General features: G+C 36.9%; 1 protein-coding gene across 1 annotated transcript; it reads left to right on the forward strand.

Moving 5' to 3' along the window:
* Positions 1 to 6121: 6121 nt before the first annotated feature.
* LOC124639311 (cytochrome P450 4C1-like) lies at positions 6122 to 13237 on the forward strand. Its single transcript, XM_047176595.1, has 11 exons — positions 6122 to 6258; positions 7158 to 7318; positions 9003 to 9109; positions 9293 to 9383; positions 9768 to 9950; positions 10215 to 10290; positions 10409 to 10712; positions 10809 to 10877; positions 11025 to 11193; positions 12594 to 12773; positions 12990 to 13237. The coding sequence occupies exons 2-11, from the start codon at positions 7159 to 7161 to the stop codon at positions 13154 to 13156; spliced, it is 1506 nt and encodes a 501-aa protein (XP_047032551.1). The 5' UTR covers positions 6122 to 6258; position 7158; the 3' UTR covers positions 13157 to 13237.
* Positions 13238 to 13437: the final 200 nt, after the last annotated feature.

Below are 13437 nucleotides of genomic sequence, written 5' to 3' on the forward strand. Positions count from 1 at the left end.
CTATATATCTATAGCAAGTCGTGTTAGATACACATCTTATAACTCAAGAATGGCACGACCATTTAAACTGAAAATTAGAGGGGAGGTAGCTCAGACCCGGGAGAAGGACACCAGATAGTTTTTGTCACTATCCGGCTACGAGAAACATTCATATCCGGACGCGGGTAAAACCTAGTAAATTAATAAAAATTACGCAGATATTTGACTATTTTGTAACTCCTTTTGCTAGCAGCTTTGATAAAAACAGTTTTAGTATCTAAACGCTACAGCGTTACCTACACAAAACAGGTAAATTGTCATTGAGTAAGTATGAATTTACTTATTATCAGAAGCGTAAATAAGTAAGTACATATATATAATCATCTTAGTTAAGTCAATTGGAAAGTTTCAAAAAACTCTCAAAGTGAATTCGGCCCGACCCTTTGACCGCCCTACGTGAATCAGCGTAGCAATGCTACGCCGTAGCAAAGTACCAAACGTGGGGCATTTTTGCTTGACTGCCACTACCTAAGAGCATAGACGTTTTTAGTGACCAATTAACAAAATACGTGTATATTCCACTAATCATACAATGTACACACATTACATTACATGCTGGATTACTGATCCTCAAGTTTGCCTTTTAAACATTCGGAATTCGTACAGCAGTTCCAAGGACCACTCTGTACATTTAAAGTGTCGTACATTTACTGGCTTTGATTATGGATAATATTTAAATCCATCAGTCCAAGTTATATAATTAATAGTTGATAAGGGAGTTCATAAGAGGAGAACATAAGCGAGTACATAGGAGAGTACATGAGAGGATTACATAAGACATAAGAGATTAGGACATAAGAGATAACATAAGAAGAGTATATAAGAGAGTATATAAGAGAGTACATAAGGGGAGTACATAAGAGGAGTATATAAGAGAGTACATAAGAGAGTACATAAGAGGAGTATATAGGAGGAATATATAAGAGAGTACATAAGAAAGTACATAAGAGGAATATATAGGAGAGTATATAAGGGGAGTACATAAGAGAGTATACATAAGAAGAGTATATAAGAGAGTACATAAGGGGAGTATATAAGAGAGTATATAAGAGAGTATATAAGGGGAGTACATAAGAGGAGTATATAAGAGAGAACATAAGAGAGTACATAAGAGGAGTATATAGGAGAGTATATAAGAGGAGTATATAAGAGAGTACATAAGGGGAGTAAATAAGAGGAGTATATAAGAGAGTACATAAGAGAGTACATAAGAGGAGTATATAAGAGAGTACATAAGGGGAGTACATAAGAGGAATATATAAGAGAGTACATAAGGGGAGTACATAAGAGGAGTATATAAGAGAGTACATAAGAGGAGTATATAGGAGAGTATATAAGAGGAGTATATAAGAGAGTACATAAGAGAGTATACATAAGAGAGTACATAAGAGGAGTATATAAGAGAGTACATAAGGGGAGTATATAAGAGAGTACGTAAGGGGAGTATATAAGAGAGTACATAAGGGGAGTACATAAGAGGAGTATATAAGAGAGTACATAAGAAAGTACACAAGAGGAATATATAGGAGAGTATATAAGGGGAGTACATAAGAGAGTATACATAAGAGAAGTATATAAGAGAGTACATAAGGGGAGTATATAAGAGAGTATATAAGAGGAGTATATAAGAGAGTACATAAGAGAGTATACATAAGAGAGTACATAAGAGGAGTATATAAGAGAGTACATAAGGGGAGTATATAAGAGAGTACGTAAGGGGAGTATATAAGAGAGTACATAAGGGGAGTACATAAGAGGAGTATATAAGAGAGTACATAAGAAAGTACACAAGAGGAATATATAGGAGAGTACATAAGAGGAGTATATAAGAGAGTATATAAGAGGAGTATATAGGAGAGTATATAAGAGGAGTATATAAGAGAGTACATAAGAGAGTATACATAAGAGAGTACATAAGAGGAGTATATAAGAGAGTACATAAGGGGAGTATATAAGAGAGTACGTAAGGGGAGTATATAAGAGAGTACATAAGGGGAGTACATAAGAGGAGTATATAAGAGAGTACATAAGAAAGTACACAAGAGGAATATATAGGAGAGTATATAAGGGGAGTACATAAGAGAGTATACATAAGAGAAGTATATAAGAGAGTACATAAGGGGAGTATATAAGAGAGTATATAAGAGAGTACATAAGGGGAGTACATAAGAGGAGTATATAAGAGAGAACATAAGAGAGTACATAAGAGAGTACATAAGAGAGTACATAAGAGGAGTATATAGGAGAGTACATAAGATGAGTATATAAGAGAGTACATAAGGGGAGTACATAAGAGGAATATATAGGAGAGTACATAAGAGAGTACATAAGAGGAGTATATAGGAGAGTACATAAGAGGAGTATATAAGAGAGTACATAAGAGAGTATACATAAGAGAGTACATAAGAGGAGTATATAAGAGAGTACATAAGGGGAGTATATAAGAGAGTACGTAAGGGGAGTATATAAGAGAGTACATAAGAGAGTACCTACATAAGAGGAGTATATAAGAGAGTATATAAGAGAGTACATAAGGGGAGTACATAACAGGAGTATATAAGAGAGTACATAAGAAAGTACACAAGAGGAATATATAGGAGAGTATATAAGGGGAGTACATAAGAGAGTATACATAAGAGGAGTATATAAGAGAGTATATAAGAGAGTACATAAGGGGAGTACATAACAGGAGTATATAAGAGAGTACATAAGAAAGTACACAAGAGGAATATATAGGAGAGTATATAAGGGGAGTACATAAGAGGAATATATAGGAGAGTATATAAGGGGAGTACATAAGAGAGTATACATAAGAGGAGTATATAAGAGAGTATATAAGAGAGTACATAAGAGGAGTACATAAGAGAGTATATAAGGAGAGTACATAAGAGAGTATATAAGGGGAGAACATAAGAGAGTACATAAGAGGAGTATATAAGAGAGTACATAAGAGGAGTATATAAGAGAGTTCATAAGAGAATACAAAAGATGAGTACCAAAGATGAGTACCTACATAAGATGAGTTCATATTATAAGATTTTAGTTAATACCTAGCTAAGAAAACGATAGGGTCCCGTTTTACCTGTTTGGTACGGAACCCTAAAAAACAATTATCTGGAGTAGGATATTGAGATTGTAAAAGAAACAAAAACAGTGAGCCAAGCAAGTGAAACAAGAATCATTACACCAATTCACATTCCTTTTGTACGAAACTCATTCTCGTGGCGATTTCGTAAGCAAGATCATTCGTATTCAAAATTTTGAAAAAAAAAAACGTTTATTTTGCAAAATAAAATCTCTCATAATCATAACTCTCGAATATCCACGTGACGTGCAATTAGGGCTGCCATCCGTCCGGGTTTCCCCGGATTTGTCCTCGTTTGGAGGCCGTCCGGGGGCCGTCCGGGCGGGGTTTCAAGAAGTGTCCGGGGAAAACCCGGACACTTTTCATGTAAGGAAGCACCTCATTGGATTTAAGTATGTGTTAATAGTAAATGGATTACAAATTAGGTATAATTTTGTTTAAAAAAATCGTACTCCTTCGGGGAAAAAATGCGATTTACGCCAAATGTCCGGGTTTTTTTAATGTTTGTCCGGGTTTGGTGAAATTCGAGATGGCAGCCCTACGTGCAATGAAGTAACCAAATTACGAAAACTGGTGCAGTTTGTCAATAAAAAAATCAATTTAGTGCACAGTTATAATGAAAAGGCCTTACGTTAATATTTTAATGCCACATCAACTTTTTGTAAGTAAGTAGCTATTCATAATCAAAGCACGTCTGAAATGGACCATTATTACTTTCGACAAAAAGTGCTTCGGTTTCCTCAACAGATGACATTAAAAGATTAAGGGGAAAATGTTCCAAAAGGATTTATTTTTAACACAAAGTGCGTAGTGTTTCAAGGTTTAGTGCTAAAACCGTCACATGAGATACATTCGAAATGAGGAAAAATTACTGTACCTACCTACTTATGTTTTTTTTGCGGGTGGAAAACCACCGAATTGCTTTCGTACTAAATTACCTGTTTTCGCAAGGGTTAGACACATCCTGGATATCCACTCTTCTTTCATTTTATTTTGTAAAGAATAATTACCTATTTATAATCTACGTAGGTATATTTAAATGACTCCCTATTTTTCTGGTCATCGGATCACACGTAAGGCTGGACTAATTCCTATTTGTTGTATTCGTTCTACACCTATTTAGAAGGTAAGTCTGGAAATAAATAAAAAACGGCTCAGAAAATCCTTAAAAAATTCAATAAAGAAAAACCATGTAACTTATGTCCCGAAAGAACTTTTCAGACTGTATCACGGAATCTCGAAGTTCAAAATGCCGAAGTACTGAAGCCATAAAGTACACAAGATCGATGCACGTGACTTAGAATGTACGCTACATCGAAGTACTGAATTGCGAATGTTCATGATACCGATGTACGGAATATCGAAAGTTTGTTATAGCGAAGTACGTGATTGCGATTGTTCTGAATCCCGATGTACGGAATATCGAAAGTTTGTGATACCGAAGTACCTAATATCGAAGGGTTTAAAATCACGGTATCTGCGGTAATTGGTAATATCAACCGGAAATGCTTTAAATATCGTATTTTGATCAATTTCCAGTAAAAAATGCATTGCTTTAATGTACTTGTGTTAAATCTACGAGATCTTATGTTGTTATTCCACGACTTTGTTTTCGATTTCTGTCGTGGTTCACATTTATTCATCATTATTTGCCGAGCCTTTCCCAACAACCACCCACCCACCTAACATTGTATTGAGGTCTGCATTATATTGAGCCTAGCCTTTCCCCAACAACAATGTTGGGGTCGGTCTACGAGATCTTATGTTGTCGCTCCTTGTAAAACATTGATGCTCCCCTGGCCCCAATACAATGCTGAAAACAAAAAGTGTATATAATATATAATGCAGACCTCAATACAATGTTAGGTGGGTGGGTGGTTGTTGGGAAAGGCTCGGCAAATAATGATGAATAAATGTGAACCACGACAAAAATCGAAAACAAAGTCGTGGAATAACAACATAAGATCTCGTAGATTTAACACAAGTACATTAAAGCAATGCATTTTTTACTGGAAATTGATCAAAATACGATATTTAAAGCATTTCCGGTTGATATTACCAATTACCGCAGATACCGTGATTTTAAACCCTTCGATATTAGGTACTTCGGTATCACAAACTTTCGATATTCCGTACATCGGGATTCAGAACAATCGCAATCACGTACTTCGCTATAACAAACTTTCGATATTCCGTACATCGGTATCATGAACATTCGCAATTCAGTACTTCGATGTAGCGTACATTCTAAGTCACGTGCATCGATCTTGTGTACTTTATGGCTTCAGTACTTCGGCATTTTGAACTTCGAGATTCCGTGATACAGTCAACTTTTCAATGTAAAATTCTATAATTCATCTGGTACGTAAGTAGTTCTTTCGGGACGCAATCAATAACTGATAGTATTGAATATCCGTTCATATTGTAGCTCTGAGTTTTTATCAACATTGATTGAAAATAATGTGCATAGTAAATACCGAAGGCCAATTAATGTTCTCGATAAGTTGTGGTCGTCTCAGAAATGTCACTTCGCTATAATCCCAGCAAGTTTTTATCTACAGGCATCTAACGTGTGGTTTCCTATATCTCCATAATATATAATACGTATGTTCCACGGACCATGTGCTTCGATAATTACCTAGGTATATTATTTAGTTCTTTAGCTATTGAGAGATACAGCGACCTGTCGACACTTATACCACCTTATACGCCAAAATGACATGGTACGAATGTGGAGGAGTCGCTTCAAGATTGATTTTTACGGCGATGGATAAGGTAGATACAATTAAAGTAGAGAAGAGACCACTAAAATATTTAAAGAGCGTTTTGAACTTTTAGTAACACTGTTTTATCCTTTTTCATTATGATTTGGAAAACAGCTTAAAAATAATTTGTTACCATTTCTCGTTCGTGACAATTTTTAGTACGGCTAATGCAGAAAGCAAAAATATTTCTTGCCATTGACAGTAGGCTCACTAAGTATATGCTTTGTCCTTATTTACTCCTCGACATTTGTGCCGCATATTACACGCACTATGGGCGGCATTTTTATGTGCAATTATTACGTTTACGTTGTCACGTACTTAGGGTAGTTTGTGATTCGTATTGTGTGTGGCACGACGTTTTGTAAACAGGTAAGCAATATGCAAATTGAAAAAAAAAAATGTTTCATAATAACTTGGTCGAGGATTGATATGAAAACTCCTTGGACTTTTGTGAAAGTTTTCTCTGTTAGTCTGTGGTCGAACGTTGAGCGGGAAAGTTTCCGAATAGCTCGTTTTCTTTTTTAAAGGTACAAATATTTTAATATCAGATACTTTTTAATCATGTCAATAGCACTAATTGTTGCTCTTTATATTGTAATGAATTTTAAAACATAAAACAAATTGCCTCCTCTAGCATAAACCAATTGAGCTCAATAAATTGGCTCAATACAACTCAACTGACAATCTGGGGCACAATTCTCCTAAGTTAATAATGTCAAAATCGAATAGAAATCGAATCGCAATATGATCGCAATAGCAGTTTTAACCATATCAGGCATTCTGCTACTAATAAAAGACCAATCGTATTCGATTGACATTTGATTGGTGTGCGATTGGTCTGCTATTTTGGTAATTTTGCTCTATACGGTAGTTTGTTGTACCTACAATCATTTTGCAATCGTAAATCATTTGCAGACAAAATGATTCATTATTGAATGACAGAAAAGGATAAAAACATTTATTTCAAAGAAAAAATAGCGGAATGCCACATACGCTTCAATCGTAATCGAGTCGGGATCGGATCTCAGTCGAATCGAGTCGAACGTGAATCGTATGTCGCTTAAGTAAAATTAGGAGAATCGGACCCCTGGTAGTAAGTGCGTAAGTTTGTAAGGATCATCAAGGATACATGCTTCATGATGGTTAATTTAAAATATTTTCAAAGAACGAAAAAAAAAGGATTTTTATAGGCCCGTATGCCTTCCCATTGGGGCATCGCTTGTCCGACTTACAAGTATTTTGGCTCACTGAAAATTATTTTTTTCTAGAATGATCTGGCCCCTATACTTGGCAGCAGCAGCCTTAGTCGCCTCCTGGTTGCTATGGCGCTTCAAAAACAGGAGGATGATCAAAATGGCGGAGAAAATACCTGGACCTCCAACCATACCCTTGCTAGGAAATGCGTTGATGTTTATGGGTCAGCCAGAAAGTAAGTAAATATTTTGTTAATGTGAATATGTATTTTATTTAGGTACTTGTAGCTTAGGTAGGTACCCGGATAACAAGTAAGTAGCTTAGGTCGACAGCTAAACATAGGCAAAGGATGCTTTTAATTAAAAATCCTCCTGGCTCAAGATTCACGACCACCGTGATTCCCCTGAATTCCGCCCTTTTCTTTGTGGGAAATCATCAAATGTGTTTCTAAGCCTTTTATGTCCCTACCATGGCCGCGTTAACTCCTTCGAACGATCCCGCAGCCCCGTCCAATTGGGGTTTGCTGACCCTCTTTTAAGACCGCGTGAAATAACGCGCACCACGGACAAAGGCCTGTCGTCTCTTAGGATACGGAAGGACGATGAGCCACCTAAAACTTTACACACGCCTACGATGACCGGGAGTCATTTCTCGATAGCCAACGGTCCTGGATTCTTCCACGTCGACCGCAGCCGCCGGGATCAAATTTAATTATGACATGTTAGATTTTAAAAATTAAGTATGCAATTTCTGCCAACATCATTGGGTATATGATCTCACATTCTTATGTGCCTGTTATTGAATCGCAATATCGATAAAATTGATTAAGCGTCAAGCATAAAGTAATTGAAATTACTGTAAACTCATCGGACAGTAATAAAATAATAACGAGTTTAAATCTTGAGGGTTCCGTATTATTCAGGCAAATAATTATTCTTTTGCTTCACTATTTAATTATGACTGCATTGATAGTTATCTATATCTTTTTATGAACGAGTCAATTAGTATTTCCTTAAATTATTTATTTCATCTTAATTTGATTGTAATAGACTCGCTAAAAGAAGCACTGACTAAAAGGCACCATGTTGCTTCTCAAGCCCTTTATGTACCAGGCCCGCGCAGTAGGACATAGGCCGTGCCATCATTGTTATCGGTCCAGTAGTTTTGGCGTGAATACTGTCAATAACAGTGTAATAGGATGAAGTGCAGCAATTACGACAAAGATGATTATTTGCTTTAAAGCTGACCATGACGTATAAAAACCACCTATTTTTCCTTGTCTGCTTGATCCGACCCGGCAATGCAAGGGTTAAACTATTACGTGGAACAGTGATCATTTCTGACCTCTGTCCTTTACATAATAGCAATGTTATAATTGACCCGATGTTTATTTGTGATTAGGTGTATTATTTTGTAATTATAAGTGGCTTTTAGAATGGAGTAATTGCTCTAGGTGGCTATCTTGATAACTGTTAACGGCTTGCCCTGTAATTATATTATTGTTGACTGTTGACAGACGTCATCGCGTAATCTGATTGAAAAGCTTGTCAGTATCAGGATATTCAATTTTCGATTCCAAAGCATTGACATATAACTATAAAGCTACCGCGTTTACAAAATAGGCTTTCAACTATCCTAAAGAAAGATAAGGTACTTTTTGTTACATCGTTAAGGCCAAAAAGCTTGGCCCATTCTGCTTTCCTACCAGAATAATACATCGGGTAGGTACTTTTAGTACGGGTCTTTATTTGAAAGAAGAAATGTTTGTATATTATATAACCACGAATAAACTAAAACAATGTGGGTCTATCTAAAATAATTTTCTTTTTTGACAATAGTAGATCATCTCTTATTAACACGGACTGTTAAACTTTATCCAGTAACGAAAGATTATGTGCCTAGCTAACTTATCGTTACAGAATTCACAGAAGTTGTGAGAAAGCTGATGGCAGATTATGGTGGGGTCATGAGATTCTGGCTTGGACCTGATCTGAACATCCTTGTCAGCAATCCCGATGAACTCAAAGTAAGTTTGTTGTAATACGTTTATGAACCACAAAAGTTGCGTACTTAGGGATTGGCTACCTAAAGACGAGATTCCTCCAAACCCCCAATATATCACCAAATATAAACAAAAACGTTGCATTTTAGAAATGCTTAAATGCTATTTGTTACTGTTTGTTAAAGTATACATATAATTTTTTTTCAGCTACTGCTCTCTAACACGAAGACAAGTGTGAAGGGTCCTCAATATAAGTACATGGCGGAAGTGCTTGGAGGAGGAATATTGAGTGGTTCAGGTGAGACTTCAATTCATACTATTTCACCCTTGAATTCATGAAATACGCACCCGAATAACAATTATCTGTCAGGAGAGAGCTCGGAGATTAGCAGCCAGCCGCCAGTTTGTTTGGTGAGAGCTTTACCCGACTACTGACTAGATGCCTGACTTAAATGACTAAATAAAATATACCTACCCCTTTTTTATGGGAAATCATCAAATTCCCCTCCCGCTTTGGGTTATCAGCGTGATGGAGTGTCAGACTCTTACTGTCTAAACCCCATTATGTTCCTTCTTAAGGCCTTTATGTACCAGGGCCGCGGTAACTCGCGCGAACAATCCCGCAGCCAGGGGAGAACTAAACCGCTCTTATAATTTACTATACTTATAATATACTTCACAGGTCCAATATGGCGCAAGCACAGGAAGATAGCAACTCCCAACTATGGCAAACGAGCTATAGAGAGTTACGGCGAAGCCTTTAACATCGAAGTGGACTTTCTTCTTCATAAGTTCAGGACTGAGAAGAGGGGAGAGTTCAATGTGTACAAAGATGTCGTGAGGACAACCAGTTATGCTGTTTGTCGTGAGTATATTAGAACATCGTCGCCGGTAGATAATATCAGTCACATGTTTTGTTAGGTGATTGTATACCGCCGTTTCTGATGTCTTAAAATCTTTCGCTTAGGTAAACCTATGACGTGTACCTATGACGGAAACTGAACTGATCGCCATTTATGACTGGTCTACAATTAGACCAAAACTCTACGTACTTCCCTGCGAGAAAGAAAGAGAAAAAGAAAGTTGCTGAGGATTCGTACTAACATTTAAATAATTTTTCCTTTTACAGAAACACTGATGGGTTTAACGAAAGAGCAGACCTTAAAGTTACCTCACATTGAAGAAGTCATAGATTCATCACCAGGGTAACTATTACTCTTTAATTGCCTACCCCTGTAAGACAGAAACAGCACTTTCACATAAAAAATCTTCGTGTCAAAAGATAGATTTCTATGTTCTCTAAATTATTTTCTTCATTTCCAGCCTCTACGATGTAATATTCCGAAGGATGACGAAGTGGTATCTCCAAATAGACCCAGTCTTCTGGGTGACAAGTGACCATCATCTTCAGAAGCATTTCGTGAACATCATGATAGAGTTCAGTGAACGCATCCTACTCCACAGGGCTGATAGACTGAAGACCTTGGAAGATAGCCAGAGGAACCTGATGAATTCTGAAGATGATGCGGGCATTAATACACAACTTAGTGTGATTGACAGGTTTCTACTGTCCCAGGAGTTGAATAAAGAGGAATTGGTTCAGGAGACTTTTACTATATTTACTTCGGTAGGTGATGTTGCTTTTCTTACCTGATCCATAATTTTGAGATGTTACGTTAGCACAACTGGATTGCAGATTGCAGCATGTATGATTTTCTTTCAGAGTCAAGAAGCAACGGCAAAGATTTCTTCCTTCCTCATACTTATGATGGCTTATCACCCGAAATGTCAGGTGAGGAAAATTGCAATTACCCCTGGATATTTTCGAGAAAGATCCAAAGTTCTATACCTGGACATTCTGCATGCCAACTACAGTGATGACATAAAACTGAGAAACAACGAACTACCAATAATATACCTATTTTTTTTTTGTTTTTAGGAGAAACTCTACGACGAAATAAAACGTGTAATAGGCGACGAGGATAGATACGTGACTGATGATGACTTTAAGCAAATGCCATATCTAGAGATGGTGTTCAAAGAAGTACTGCGGCTCTTCCCTATAGGCGCAATATTGCAGAGGACTGTCAATGAAGATATTACTGCTGGTAAGCTGATGGATACAAAGCATTTTTTGTGAAAAATATAATTACAAGGATTCAAACCCAAGTTCAAAAAGAGTGGAAAAGCCTTCTGCGAACCACATATTGTCCCTAATGTAAGATAAGATAATCCACCATCATTATCAAGGCCCAAATTCTACCAAAGTGGATTGGCGAAGTTTTTAAGCCACCAATAGAATATCCCTTTTCAGGTACCTATATGCCTACTCAGTAGCGGCTTTAGGGTAGGGCGCGGTTGGGCGACGGCCCAGGGCGCCGGACATAAGGGGCGCCGCATTCGCCCCCAACCAATCCTTGATCAGAATTTTACTCCTATTTTTGTTTTAAATTTCATCAAAGATCGCAGCTTACAAGAACTGTATCCAAATGTATGGATAGCATCAGGGCCGCCTTAACCTATGGTGCAGGGTGTGCGAATAACCCGGGTGCCGTGGGCTCAGGGGCGCCGCGGTACGCTCCTTGACCAAGAAATTTCAATTAAATTAATGTATTGTCATACAATGCCGGGCGCGTTAGATACACTACTTTTATGTCCCAAAACTTAAAAATTTTCGCGCTCGCTTCGCTCGCGGTTTCACACTTACATTTTTTTTCACATATAGCTACTTTTCATTCACGTCCCAATACTCAAAAAAATTCGCGCTCCCTTCGCTCGCGGCTTCTTCACTTCACAGTCGCCTTTTATTATATATGTTAAGGACTTTTAGTGATCCAAATCTCAAAAAAGCTTTTTCGGGCTTGCTTCACTTTATAGTTGTTTTTATTTTTCAACATTTTTTTGTCTACCCTAGCAAAAACGTAACGTCGTTTATAAGTCCTTTTATTAATAAGAAAGTAACTTCTAGTTTCTATTTATGGTACTACTTTAAGTCCCAAAATTTTAATTCATAGGCGCCAACACCAACAAAGAGTTATCTACGTTTGGGCTACATTTTAAGTCATTTTTGTTTTGAGTTCTAAAATATAACAAAAAAATTTCGCGCTCGCTTCGCTCGCGCAATCAGGACCTGTGTTCCCGTGTTTTTGCATTCACTAACCAGCAATAACTTATGTACGATTGGGCTACATTTTAGGTAATTTTTGCTTTGACTTGTTAACTATAAAAAAAAAAGTTCGCGCTCGCTTCACTCGCGCAATCGGTAACTACATATGTCTCTGTTTTTCGTAAGGGTTAAAGCCGGCACTGTGCCTACTACTACTAAGTGAGTGGAGACGACATGTTTATATAATGTACCTAATTCTTATAGAGAAAGACCTACTGTTTACCCTGTTGCAGGAATAGTTTTTCCATGGACGTGCTTAAAACTGAGGGGAACAGCTACTAAATAAATATTTTGATCTAACAACAACCATTATTTAACTGCTATTTACTTATTTATTTTCAGGTGACTACACTCTACCAGCAGGCTGTTCTTTAGTGGCTCCTATCTATCATCTACATCGAGACCCTCGCTTTTGGACCGACCCAGAACACTTCGACCCAGAGCGGTTCAATCCAGAAAATGTCAAGACAAGAAACCCTAATGCTTACATTCCGTTCAGCTTAGGACCAATGGATTGTTTGGGTGGGTGCCTACATATATCCATATATGCTTGCTTACCTAGTATGCTAACTTTCTCCTGCAGTAGATTAACCCGCATCCCAACAATACTAATAACAAACACACATACTTTATCTAGTTTTTTACAAATATGTTAATGGTAGAACTGTATTATTTTAAGTCCATTGAAACAGTTTGAACTGTAACTTTCTTATTGGCGTTTTGTTTTATGTTTTTCAGGTAGATACTTCGGCACCAAATTAGTGAAAACAGTCTGTGTGAGAGTACTGAGAGAATTTGAAGCTTCATCTTCGGAGACCTACGAGGATATGCGAGTGTTTATTTCAATTTCTGTTGCGTCTTTGAACGGGTTCCCAGTTCAGTTGAAACCTAGGAAGATTAGTTAGATAATGAGAGAATAATGTTAATATTAATGAATGTTTGTAAGGGTTGAATAGTTTAATGATATAAATGTATTTTATTACCGATGAGTTTTATTTTATTTATCATTAAGTTCTATGGATTTCTCAAAAATATTACTATTTTGTTGAGCAGGTCAACAAAATGACTCGTAAAATTTTATCTCAATAATGTGAAACTACTGGAACCTTAAATAAATTACAATAATCCACTAAAATATATTAATGTAAATTGTCTTCAGGCCTCGGGACTTTGTTAAGTTTAGTCT

The sequence above is a fragment of the Helicoverpa zea genome, chromosome 19, assembly GCF_022581195.2.
Source record: "Helicoverpa zea isolate HzStark_Cry1AcR chromosome 19, ilHelZeax1.1, whole genome shotgun sequence".
In the NCBI taxonomy this organism is placed as follows: Eukaryota; Metazoa; Arthropoda; class Insecta; order Lepidoptera; family Noctuidae; genus Helicoverpa; species Helicoverpa zea.